Source organism: Acomys minous (assembly GCF_964271855.1).
Source record: "Acomys minous genome assembly, chromosome: 7".
NCBI classification, from domain to species: domain Eukaryota; kingdom Metazoa; phylum Chordata; class Mammalia; order Rodentia; family Muridae; genus Acomys; species Acomys minous.
Window position 1 is genome coordinate 41,643,287 of NC_140488.1, and position 14,208 is coordinate 41,657,494.

At 37.7% G+C, this 14,208-nt stretch overlaps 1 protein-coding gene across 7 annotated transcripts in view; it reads right to left on the reverse strand.

Moving 5' to 3' along the window:
- Positions 1 to 14,208, reverse strand: part of PAK3 (p21 (RAC1) activated kinase 3) — a 278,537-nt gene that overhangs the window by 9,656 nt on the left and 254,673 nt on the right. For all 7 annotated transcript variants that reach the window (XM_084789227.1, XM_084789225.1, XM_084789224.1 and 4 more), the window contains 3 exons: positions 13,057 to 13,174; positions 11,357 to 11,456; positions 10,678 to 10,874 (listed from right to left, as the gene is read on the reverse strand). In XM_084789227.1, the coding sequence (XP_084645353.1) occupies positions 10,678 to 10,874; positions 11,357 to 11,456; positions 13,057 to 13,174 (415 nt within the window). The remainder of the gene's footprint in view (positions 1 to 10,677; positions 10,875 to 11,356; positions 11,457 to 13,056; positions 13,175 to 14,208) is intronic.

Here is a 14,208-nt window from a genome sequence, read left to right on the forward strand (position 1 = left end):
ATGGGCAGTGGATGTCAGGATAGACAAATGGGGGTCAGACTTTTCCAAGTACACACTAACACATGAATCAAAATACCTTTCTGAAAGATATCACTTTGTACAATGAACATGATCTATAAAATTACATATATTAAGAAAAAAGTTAAGACAAAAGCTTGTTAAAAGAAGCTCACCCTGGCTTTACAATTAATTTTGACTTGATTCTTAAAATGTATTTTTCAACTTTCAAGTTTTCCTATTATGAACACAATATTGACTTTATTATTTTGACCCCACCCTGAAACATTACTTAAAATGCATTTTTAAAACTGTGGCATCCAGTCCTCCTCTATTCTACTTTGTCTTCGGAGGATTAAACATGTTTTTCATCAAACACTGCCCTTCAAGGAAAAAAATCTTCAGATTATTTCTTTTTCAATTATTGTTTCCATTTTAATTGCAACAGTATTATTTCAACCTAATTACCATTGCAAAAACCCACATGTTCAGTTGCATTATGGACTAAACTGGTCTTTGTTGACTGGCCTGGGAACCAAATCACTATGTATAAGGCTATTTCTATGGAAAAAATGCACTGTAGGGTCCAAATAATTAACTTAAAAAATGAACTTTTGGAACATATCCTGTGTGTAAGCTGGGGGTTGTCTTCATAAAAAAGAAAATTGCTACCCACTGCCTTGATAATGAGACACAAATACAGTCATAGCCAACACAACAATGAAAACAAAAAGGGTTTTAGCAGCAAAGTCAAGTCTTAGATGAAGAAGACTGGGTAAAAGAAATCTGGCCATGAGTGATGGTGTGCCGCTTTTAAAAAATAACTGAAAAGTTGAAGAAAAGGAACTGACCATTAGAAAGTAAACTAGAGATTTTGTATAGCTGCTTTTAGTGTAAGCAAGAAAGCACAGGGTCATCACTGTGTTCTCCTCCCTCACACCATCAACCTCCCAACTTCCTACAGTTTATTCTACTAGGTTCTACCAATGCAACATTTGTATGGCTTTCATAGTCATCCACTTCTTTCTATCACCATTATCTTGGCTTAAGATAAGTACTTTTTCTCAGACAACTTTAGCATTGTCCCAACTGATTTGTCCTATTTGGATCCTTTTGTGCTTAATCACACCCCATTTAACAACTGCATCTTAACACACGTTTCATTTCGTCACTCAGTTATCTACTTAAAAGATCTTAGTATTCTCCTATTGTCCAAAGATATGGGTTTCAGATGGTATTGCCCCAAATTCTTCTCCAAGAGAATTTAAGGGAGAAAGGAGAAGTTAGAGAAATCATAGAGATTTTAGGAACTTATGCTCATATGTACACGGTTTCAGTCAAAAGTGTTTTGCATTGCTTCCTATTTATCATTCCAGCCAACATTTCATTGGTCCACAGGACACAGTAAGGATTGGCATGGCATATGGTATGATTTCATTTATGCTTCCTTTGTCAGCTTTCTTCTGCTCTATTCTCACTCTAGGGACTTTCTTTTCCCACTCCCACACATACACACTAGCCAAAGCTCATGTATTAGTCACACCAATTTGTTGCATAATTCTGAACAGGAAATACTGTTTCTCTGCTTTCCTGCTATCTTCATTTCCTTCTAGTATCTGGTAAACTGTTACTTGACTGGCACTGACTCGAATGTTATCTCCTCTTTAGTCTTTGGCATCTGTCTCAGGTAGATGCAGTATTAAAGCATCTTTTAGAGTACCGCTTTTTGTTTTAGCACTGAATATCTTTTGTCCCTCAACCCAAGCAATAAGGATAGTTGCCCTCCTTCTCTTTTGAGATTCAGCATCCACAAATCTATTTTTACAATGCATTTGGTTATACTTTTTTTTAATTTATTTACAGATATGTCATCCCTCCTTGACTGTGAGCCTAAGGAAAGGAAAAACTATACCATGATCATCTCTGAATTTTGAAGTCATTTTCTGAAAATGAATACTTTGAACGATGTATAATAAAAACCAAAGTTTACAAATTTAGTTGCTCTGGGAATATAATGAATTGATACACAAAATATAAAGGTTAAAGTTTGGAAAATAAGTTATCCAGTCAGATTATAAGAAAATAAGCAAAACATAAAACCCACAATATTTGAGTTGGCAAAGCTGGCATGTGAGCATATTAACTGCCACTACTGATTGGGGGAGAAATAAGAATGCTCTATGAGTAGTGTATATAAGGACATACTGTCACAGGGAGGGACACATCAGGATCAAGCTAAGCACCACATGTTTGATTCAGACAAACACAGAGATGAAAGGGAGATAACAAGTGCTTTCAGGAACTTGAAAAAATTGTATTGAGAAACTTCATGTTTTTAAATTTTTCTTTTTTTTTTAGCTGACACTGAACAGGGATGGCCCTTATAATAGAACATATTAGAACATCAAGTAGGTTATATTTCTCCTAAGGTGAGGCAATATAGGGCCATTACTCATAGACTGTATTTGTAATAGAAATAAGATTTGCAGAAATAAAATGGTAGCTGTTTTCACTGTATAAACAGTACCTAAACATTTGTAGTATTGCAGACTCCCCATGACAACTATAAATAGCCTGACAACAACATACAACCCCTAAAGTTTTCCCTAACTCTAATGTGCAACTGAATTTACCCAAATATTAGGAGAAAACCAATGTATCAAATTGGAGAAAGAATTAAATTTACCTTATAGGCAATTTCCTCACTTGAAAAAGATCAAATCCTTCACTGTGGAAGTTACCACATTTCTCCAAAGAAGTGCCAAGACAATCCATATGTAACCCATAAATTTCCATTATGGCAGTGTTGCAATAAGACTATTTAATTAAAAAGCTTTAGTTTGTGACTTAAGTTCATTATAGCAGTTTATAATATTTACGTTAAGTCATTGGAAAACAAACCAAGAGACTTTCATGGAAATCTGCTTGCGAGTTTAAGAAGTCCCAATAGCAATATAATGAAGCACTTTATGAAAAGGACAGGTTAGGGTGGAAAAATCTTTTTGTAAGCTGAGTATTGGGAACTCACAGTCCATTTTCCCGTGGCAATTATTTTATACATAGTGAATGGATTCCCAATCTAGTACACTCAAAGTCTGCTGAACATACAATATAATTGAACAACATGAGTAAGAAGGTTACTTATATGTCAACATCGGTATATGATCATTGCAAGTATAAATATATAATTGATTTCATTACATATATTATAGTAGCACATATATAATAACCAATCTTGCTTTATGAACAACATCATTATCATCTCATATAATCCACACAACTATTTCCTGAGGTAGGATAGTATGATTCTTAACTGACAGCAAAAGAAAATCTCCTGTGGGGTTAAGAATAATAACCTGCCCAATGTCATACTTTTAACAATATAGAAATCATCAATATTTGAATCCAGGGAGTATGAGTTCTGACTCCATGCTCTTAACTTCTGCATGTCACCCTCTCTTACTTTTCAGTCTCTCAGCAGAGGCAGACAAGAGAAGTCAAGTAATGAGGCATGCTATCTGTGAACACCTGGCATACTTCATGTATTTTCCCATGTACGGAGGAACTGGGAACTCCTGTGGTCAATCATCCTCTACTTCTCTGCTAGTTTGAAAATGAAGAGCAAAGGGTACATACATTGCTGGAGGGGGGATTTGTGTGTGTGTGTGTGTGTGTGTGTGTGTGTGTGTGTGTGTGTGTGTGTGTGTAGGGGGTGCATACTGAGGGTTTATATTGCCAGTATTTATGTGCAATTGAATTTACCCAAATATTAAGAGAAAACTAGTGTATCTAATTGGAGGAATAATTGAATTCCTGTATTTTGTATTCTGCATGGTTCCTACAACCTCCTGCTGTCCTGATTCTGTTCTCATTTTAGATTTTTTTTAAACTCAGTGCTTTATGAGCAATATTTGGCAACAAGCAAGTTGACACCTTAGGATTTAGTTTACTCATGACTGGGATTTAACAGGTTAAATGCCAGAACATATTACTTCTTCTTGTGTGCTTAGGAATTGTGTGAAAGGCTCTGACATTCCTTGTTTTTCTAAGAAGTTTAATAGAATCCACTCTGCAAAAAGAAACCACTATATGTACACACACTACTGCATGCCATACTTTGTTTCAACTTCACACTACAGTATGATATAGCATTGTAGTCCAATTTACCTCTATATTATCTTACACACAAATTCTCATCTGTCACCAGATTATGAGGAGCTGTTGTTTTGCTGCTTAATCCCTAAAGAGCCATTTAGAATTAACTTAGGGATCTACCTTTTAGACTGATAATAAAAGGTAATTAGGTAGTACTGACTGATTAAGTGCCACACTAGCCTTGGAACACTTTTTTTCCAAGCTGAAAGCTTTGGCCAATGACATAAAATAAATACCAGATGACTCTGACAGCCCATGTGCTCATTGTTAAGAAATGTGTAACAGGCAACTTGCATTCATGATGTGACACTGCATGACCTTAGCAATACTCATGGTTTGGAACTACGGGGCATTTGAATGTGTGAGTTAGGATAACCATGTCGATTTTTTTAAAATCAGGAAAAAAAACAGTCCAGGAAGTCAGGGAAAGGTGAGATGCTGTGATAATGAGAGGAAACAGAAGAGAGGAAGGCAAGGGCAGGAGCCAAGGGACAGCAGGAGGGAAGGCAGTTGGTAGAATGAAGAGAGAGAGAAATAAGAATATAGGCCAGAACATAGGATGGCTTCATTCTTCTATTGCTCCATTTCTCTCATCCTGTAATGGTAAGGAGATAAACATGCTAATTATCCTGATGTGATCAATGCATTGAAATATCTCGCTTGCTGGAGAGATGGCTCAGCAGTTAAGGGCACTGACTGCTCTTCCAGAGGTCCTGAGTTCTATTCCCAACAACCACATGGTGGCTCACAACCATCTATAATGTGATCTGTCACTTACTTCTGGCCTGTGGGTGTACATGCAGGCAGAGTACTATATATAGAATAATAAATAAATCTTTGAGAGAGAGAGAGAGAGAGAGAGAGAGAGAGAGAGAGAGAGAGAGAGAGAGAGAGAGAGAGAGAAGTATGGGAGAATGGGGAAATAGAAGGATCCAGAGGGTCCTAGAAACCTACAAGTAGAACATAATGATGGGCAGATCTGGGCCCAAGGGTTCTGCACAAACTATAGCAGGAACCAAGGACAATATGTGCAGTAAATATTGAACCCCTACCCAGATCTAGCCCATGGACAGGACATTCTTCACAGATGAGTGAAGAGTGGGGACTGACTTTCACATGAACTCTGGTGCCCCATATTTGACCATGTCCTCTGCATGGGGAGGCCTGGTGTCTCTCAGGGGAAGAATAGCAGGCTACCAAGAAGAGACTTGATACCCTATGATCATATACAGAGGGAGGAGGTCCCCCTCAGTCACAGTCATAGAGGAGGGGAATATGGTGAAAGTCAGAGGGAGGGAGGAACAGGAGGATACAAGGGATGGGATAACAATTGAGATGTAATATGAATTAATAAATAAATAAATTAATTAAAAAAATCTCACTCTACTCCGATAATATGTATAATTATTGTTTGTTAGCCAAGAAATTTAAAAGTTAAATTGAGAAAGAACTACCACTGAAAAGGTGACTATATTTAATAATCACTCCCTACACTGTTAATTTCAGTAGCTCACCACTGCAGTATTTTATATGATTAGTATCAGTGTGACTTTGTCATGTCCCCCACACAGCATGTTTCACACTATGGTCAAACTTTTTTGCTCTGTAAGATGGAGGGTGATCCTTATATTCTAGAGGGCACATTTGGTCTGGAGGTGATGAGATAGGCTGTCTAGATGCTTTCTAAAGGTCACTTCCGTGAAAGTACACTTAAAGCCAACACTACAATCTTCCTGGCAGGGTCAGAGAAAGGTATAGCTACCTAAAACCAAAGCCCACAGAATCAATAAACAGAAACATACATTTGTGTCTTTGTCTAGGTGCATCTCATTGGATATCACAACAAAGGAAATGAATTAAAGAGGAAATGCCCCAATGGAACCAAGAACCCTGACTCTTGTTCCCTTCAATAGCCTAAGAAACTCCATGGAGTCTAGGGCTTTGTGGTTCACACTAGGCAGACAACTTCTTAGTCAAACTGTAATCATCTAAAGCAGCAAGGAAATAGAGCCCAACCAAGAAGTAACCTACACAAGGTAACAGATTCCAGACTGGTAGACCTTGACACAGAACTCCTTCCTTGACTCCCATAATCAGTAAAGTCAGTAGAGATGCCAGAAAAATTTCTCTAGTCTTTTCCCATGCATCAGCATCTCCTACATGTGAGGATGAAGTATTTCCTTCTTTTCAACACCAGAAAGAAATAAAAGGAAAAGAAAGAAAAAGAAATGTAAAAGGCACCGCAAAAAGGCCAGCTTACTTCTTGGAATAAGTTTTAAATCAACAACCTGTTGGTCCTAACCCCTTTGGGTCCCACATCAGATATCTTGCATATTAGATATTTACATTATGAATATTCATCACAGTAGCAAAATTACAGTTATGAATTTTCAATGAAAATAATGTTATGGTTGTGGATACCATAACGTGAAAAACTCTATTAAAGGGTCACAGCATTAGGAAGGTTGAGAATCACTGTAATAGATGTCCTTGATGAGAATAGCTTGGTGTTCTGAGAGGCTCAGCTAAAAACTTTCTGGGAATGTTTTGATCAGAGTGCCAATGGTTTTTTAAAGCTGATATTGTGGCTGAATTAGAAAGGACATAACAGAAACCAAACCAAAAAGTCAGAAGTTATCTTTAGTTTCAGGAAGACCCTGATTTTCTTGGTGAATTCATATTTCAAAAGCTATAAGATAAAACATATGAGTGGACACTTCAGTGAGCAAATGTACAACCACAACCCAAGATTCATTTCTTTACAATGATATTTGATTTTTGTGGACTTAATTCCTTAGCCAATGGTATGGTACTTATTAGTGGAATAGACATATACATCCATGGGTTATATATACCCAAACGATCTGAGCCTCTAAGTTCCCTGAGGAATGATAAAAAAAAATCAGATATGGGAATCTCTCTGGGCCAACAATGGCTCCCTGATGGCCACATTTTTAAACTTTCTCTTTTCTTCGCCTGGTTAATTTCTTGGATTTTACTTTGCTATGGAATCAGTTTCTTCTTTGGCTTTCTTCTGGGTCATAATTCACTAGTTTGAACTGTCTGCTTCTGTATAATCTACATGAAACTTTCAGTTTTTATATGGCCAAGTCCCATTTTCCCGTGCCGAATTCTTAAGGGCTTCCTATCATTTGACAGGCAATACTTTTTCTTATTAAAGAGAAACACTGTTACTATTCTACAATTATTTTACTTGTAGTTATCCCAACTCTCCCCTCCTTTTAGGCCTTCAAAGGAAGAGGAGTGTCAACAACCCATCAATAAAGTTTGCTGCTCTACAGTGGCTTATGGAAAAAGAAGGAAATGCTCCCAGCTCTCCCTGAAATACATTCAAAACAATATTGACTGAGTGCTAGCAAAGTCTGCTTGCTTCTCTGGTGTTCAGGAAGTTTATGTCTGACTTTAATTCCAAATGAACACACGCCATCAAACTCAGACATTCCAATCCACAGCACAGGTTCCAGAGATTGGAGGGAACAGGATACAGTTTGACCTTTCGTTGCTGTTGTTCAGTAGTTAGGGCTTCTCTCAACTATGCCTAATGGTCTTGATACATACAAGCTGTCTAGAATTTCCCTGGTCATATAAAAAAGCAGGAAAGCTGTCATTAAGTATCAGCAAAGATGGATTGAACTAGAAATGATCATGATGAGTGAGTTAACCCAGAAGCAGAAAGAGTCAAATGGTATATACTCACTTATATCTGGACACTAGCCCATGGGGCATGTCCTATGAAAGTCTTCACTCACCAGGAAAGTGTGACAGAGGGTAGGACATCCTATTGGGACTCTAGGTGAGAGAAGCATGGGGGAATGGGGAAATAGAAGGATCCAGAGGGTTCTAGAAACCTACCAGAAGAACATTATGAAGGACGGATCTGGGCCCAGGTGTCCTGCTCAAACTATGGCACCAGCCAAGAACAATACATGCAGTAAACTTCGAACCCCTACGCAGATCTACCCAATGGATAGGAAATTCTCCAGAGTTGATTGGAGAGTGGGGTCTGACTTTCACATGAACTCTGGTGTCCCATATTTGACCACTTCCCCTGGATGGGGAGGCCTGGTGGCACTCAGAGGAAGGATAGCAGGCTACCAAGAAGAGATTTGATACCCTATGAGCATATGCAGGGGGAGGAAGTCCCCCTCAGTCACAGTCATAGGGGAGGGGAGTAAGGGGAAAATGGGAGGGAGGGAGGAATGGGAGGATACAAGGGATGGGATAATAATTGAGATGTGATATGAATAAATTAATAAAATATATTTTAAAAAAGAATTGAGTGCTCTTTCATATCTCTTCTAAAGTTGCATGATTTTCTAGTTCCCAACACTATGACTGGTCACCAGAATCCAAGAAAAGAGTAGGATCTCTACAGTGTCACACTGAACCTTTCTGTCTCCAATCTTCCCATGGGTTCGGTGAATACTCTTTTGAAGTCCCATATAAGGGCATCTAGGCATCTTGGCCACTGTCATTTCTCTAAGGAAACTCAAAGACAGAACATTTACAAGCAGAGCTTGAAAGTATTTCTGGCAACTAGAAGAAAAGGGCTTCAGAATCAGACTGCCTCAGGCGCACTAGTTGATTATTTACCCAGGGGCCTAATCCCATAAGGAGAGTAAGGCACAACGTTAGTCAATCCTTATCAGTGGAATTCAACAAGGTGGTCTTTTTGAACACACTTTTTGTCATAGTCTTAATGTAGACTTCCTGAACTCTGTGGTTTATTAATCTGTAAGTACTTGTTTTGGTAGAAGGCTATGGATCCTAGGAGACAAGCTATTAATTATGAGTTCTGATGTCAGGCTAAAAGACGCTTATGGAGATTACAACTTGTTTCCTTCCCCACCCCCCCTACTAATTACCAGTCTAGCTAAAGAGAGATCAATTATGACTGGGGAACAGAAGAGAGCAATAAATGCATTACTGAGACCAGTTGCCTTACAGAACCATTTATTTCATCCTTAAATTCCCCAGGTTGTAAACTACTCAGCAGAAGGCAGAAAGCAAAATAGCTGTAATCTGCTTAGTGCCACTAAACTTCGAAGACTCAGAGGAGGAAATCTATAGAAACAACAAACCTGATGTGTTCTTTCTTTGCTGTTGCTTCATGGGAAAATGTAGTTAAACAATAAGGAAAAGCCTCTTAATTGTCCTGATGCGCTGTTCCACAGGTCAGAGGTGGACCGGATTAAATGCATGAAGGGCTGGTCCACAAATGGTGGGAAAATGCCCCTTCTCATCTACTCAGCCCTGCAGGTGGCTAATCAGTGCACACATCTTACCTGCAGATTGTTTCGTGAGACAAGTGTTAACAGCCCCGTAGCATTCATTAGGGCATTCATTCCCTCATATCTGTGGTTTTCTAGGATCAGCGGCCAAATACCAGAGTGGAATCAAACGGAGGAAGGATGAGAGGAGGCTTCTCCCTCCATATTGAAAGCATGGCTCTCAATTACAAAAATTTCAATTGCAGAAACAACTAGATGTTTAGTTCACAGATTTCTTTGCATATAGAGAAAGCCACATGTATTTGGGTTGAATATAGATTTTGCAAACAGAGTTAGGATACACTTAACTGATTACTAATGGCAATGGGTTTTGTATCCCAAGGACAAAACACAGTCTTAGGCTCTTCATGACAATGATAGAAACAATACCTATGGCAATGATGCTGTGTATGAGTTTTAAGAGTAGATTTGAATCTATGCCTATTTCCATTTAACAACAATCGTGTGTCCTTTATGCATATGAATTCTAGCATCAGCTTTACTGTGAAGCTCTTTACACCCCAGTAGCTTTTGACCCATTTCTACATTAAGCAAGTGATTCTTTTGTATTTATTTGACTTTTACCCACACGATCTCTGAGTAAAGCCGGTGGGGTTAGCCTACAAGGTGGAGGTTTTCATTTTATTTTTTTTCTTTGCAGAAGTAACTGAAGTGCTTGAGGATCAAACCTCCAATTATGTAGTAGATTACTGAGTTCTCTACCCTAAATAATTTTCATATTGACTGTCTTCTAATTAAGTTTGTGATCTCATCAGGCTGGTGCTATGTTTATGTCTGTTTTATTCATTGTCAACCAAGCTGTTTTTTGCTCTATGAATCATTGCAAAGAAAAATGTCCAACTTAAAAAATGGTAAGTGTTCTGGGAATGTACTGTTTTACTGTGTTAAAGTAATTATGAAACAAGAGTTTCCTAGGTCAAGTATTTTAACATATGATAAAAATGCCTTTTCTTCCTTCACCTTTTCTTTCTTCCATTTCTACAGTTTTACAGTAGAAAGCTGTATATTAAAGACTATTAAAGGCTCTTGATGCTAGAGGGACTGAGAACAAGGCACTTCCAGTGCAGAGCACTTTATACATCATAACTTGTTGTCTCTGTGTTATTTGTTCCAAAAAAAGTGCCAGCTCTGACCAGTTGAAGGAATCATAAAATGGTATTTTTCTTTTCCCTCCTCTTTTTTGGGGGAAGGGGTAGGAAGTTTCCTGACTTACCCTGAGTGGATTTTCATTAAGGTAAGGGGGTTCACCTTCCACCATTTCAATGGCCATGATTCCCAGAGACCAGATATCAACTTTTGGACCATAAGCTTTTCGAGTTACCACCTCAGGTGCCATCCAATAAGGGGTTCCAACCATAGTGCTTCGTTTACTTTGCTCAGGAGTGATTTGGGCACAGAACCCAAAATCAGCTGTAGAGAAGAAAAATTTATTAACATGTGCCCAAATATTTTTTGCAATAGTTTATTTTTCCATGCTGTTGAACTTTCTTTTAATGATAAAATGAGTCCCACAATTGCCTAGCTCAAATCCTGATCATTTCTTGATCTCTCCGCTAGTCTTGATTTCAAAGTGGTTAGGAATTACTGACAAAAGTGATGCCATTTTCATTAGCCTTTCCAATACTTTCTCATATATTTACAGGACTTTTCCATTTTCCAGTTAGTTATTTGCCATCAAATCCATTCTAGATACCATTAGATATTCTGAAATATTAATTCCAAAAGTATCTGGTCATAATTTATAGGAAGAGACTATCCTATGGGTTCTTTAGTTCAAATTAAGCCCTGTTTTTAGATATATCACTTTTAGTAGCCATCATCTTCTCAGGAAAGACAGTAGAGCAGCAGAAATTCCCTAATATTTTCTTAAATGTTGGAATCAAAATACCTACTCAGTTTAACAGAACCATCCATCCCAAGGAGAATATTGTCACTCTTTATGTCTCTATGGATCACTTGGTTTGAGTGCAAGAAATCCAAGGCTTGGAGGCACTATTGGATCAGAAAAAAAGTTATAATTATATCACAAAGAATTTTTTAAATTCTATCTCGCATCTTCAGGTAAGTTTTCGAAAAGGTTGTGCTATTATATTGTGAAGTGAAATTGCATACCGAATGCTTTAACACCATTTTCAAACCATACTACCATTTATAACAGCGATGATACTTAATCTTATATATTTGAGGGCACCCATGCCATGCTATAGACTAAACCATGAAGAGGATAATGAAGTGAACCATTAATTACTACAGTACAATTGACCAGTTAACATAATCATGCTTTCGTCTTGTTTTCTAGGTGATATTGATTCAGCTTGGTCTTACACAGATGTTGTAAGCCTCAGTGTACGTGGTGAGGTTTGACTCATTAGATCTAGTGTAGCAAACAAGAATGGACAACTGAAATAATTTCTTTGGCCTATTTCTGATGTCTGAGGATGGCCAGTTATTTAGTTCCAAAGTTACTTGTTTGGAAATGTCTTTGTCTTGCAATACTAAAAGATACAAAATACAGGCTCAGGTAGAATATCCTAATAAGTGAATATCAACTTGATTCGTGGAAATGAGGAAACATGATTTATTGCTATGTGTGTGTATGTTCTGAGCAGGAGAAATCGGAATGAGGAGGGTCAAAGAATGAGGAAATTGAAGAGAACCATGCCAACAGAAAAATTAGCTAATATTATTTAGCCTGGTTGCACTGTCATTGGTTTTCAGGTTTCCATTTCACATTGTAGAAAATTTCACAATGAGACTCCATTGAAAAGCATACATTGATCAAAATAATATAATAAAATATCATCGAATCTTCAAGAAGCTAAATGCACTAACTCTGATATCTCTTTATAAATGACAGATCTTCAGGCCCACTGAAGGCCTATAAGGAGTATTCACTGAATACTGTGAAAGCAATTACTTTCTGTGGTTAGGGAAAACTGTTTAAATTGCTTTCTAGGCCCTATGAGATGGCTCAACAAGTCACAACACTTCCTGCCATGCTTTACAAATTGAGCTCAATTCCCAGGACCCACAGGATGGAAGTAGAGAACTGAATCCCAAAGGTTGTTCTCTGATATCCATATGTACACAAGTTGTTCTCTGATATTCATGTGCACACATCACACACACACACACACACACACACACACACACACACACACACGAATAAATAAATGTATTGAAAATCGACTTCTAGAAAATAATGGGAACATAACGTAGTCTGTATTTTATGAGACTCATTGATCATGCAGAACACATAGTTATCTTGTAAAAATCCCCATGGATCAGAAAGGCATTCCATGTGAACATAATATTTGCTCATGTTCGTTGACACTACTATGTATGGACTTAGATACAAGGTGTCCTGAATGGCATATTTGTGCTTAAAAGAGCCACAAAAATGCAACTAAATAAGGCTCTGGCAAAGGTAATACAAGGGCATGACATTAAGTTATAGTTTAAATACATTTTCCATTTTTAGTAGAAAAATATGCCATTGTTATTTTTATGCTAGAAATATTCTAAATAACCACTAGGAGAGCATTGACAGATTTCATGTTTTTTGTCAGGAAGAAACATTTTCTTTTCGTACCTCTCTACAGACAGCTGCTATCTGTCCTTCATCCATACAGGTTTCTGTGACCACATCAGTCAAAGAGCCACCAGCCAAGTATTCCATGACTACCCACAGTTCATCACCCACTAAGTAGCTGTAAGAAAAAAAGAACATTTTGACTTTGGACTAAGGAAGCAGATACTCTAATGTCCTCAGGCTTTATTTGTGATGAAAGTCAAGTGTAAAAAGGGTTATAGACATTATCTTTAACTGATTATTAAGGAACACACTCCAGAGCTCAAACATGGGGTCACTGGATAGCCTCACCCTTCAGGAAGAGTAGGATATTATTCAAATAAATTAGCAACATCTTCTTGTGGAGAAGAGTGCAGTGCAGTGACTCCATTATGCCTTAATACCCATGTCACTAAGCCTGGTATGGTGGCACACACACCTGTAATTCCTCCTACTTGGGAGAATAAAGCATGACAACTCTGAGTTTAAAGGTAACCTTGGGTATATGATAAGTTCCAGGCCATCATGAGCTACAGGTATATTTAAAGAAAAAAAACAACAACAACAGAACAAAACAAAAGCCTACCTCACTATGAAGTAAGACTTTTCTATTTTGTGATGGTAATTCTATATAACTTTAGGGTTCTAATAGGCAAGTCTCTTACAATTCAAAGTTCATAGGTTCCATTTTTATTAGTTATGGACAAAAGCCTAGAAATTAGCCCCTTCAAAAAGTACAAATGTAAGTTTTGCATAACTATAAATACAGAAATGGAATTTATGTCACACTGCTGTAGATGGGTCATAAAGGACACTGCAAGAATCATTGATTAAAACTTGAAAATTCAGTTGTCCTTTTATCTCTCATTTTCCTACCCTATTAATGTCTATTGGCTTAACACAGACAGCAGGCCAATGGAGCTTGAGATCTAGCCTTATGTCCTTTGCATCCCATCAGAGAACAGACTGGTGGTGCTAAGCATACAATGATTGAAACTCGAAGAGACAGATGTTAACCACAAGAGAAGAATTAGCACAGTCTTTAAGTGCCTATTTGTAACATGCTCTTAATACTACTGATTAACAAGACATTAATTACCTGCTGCAGGAAGAAGGTTTAAACTGAAAGTCTCAATTCCCTCGACCTCACTCTGTTAATCATAAAGTACCCAT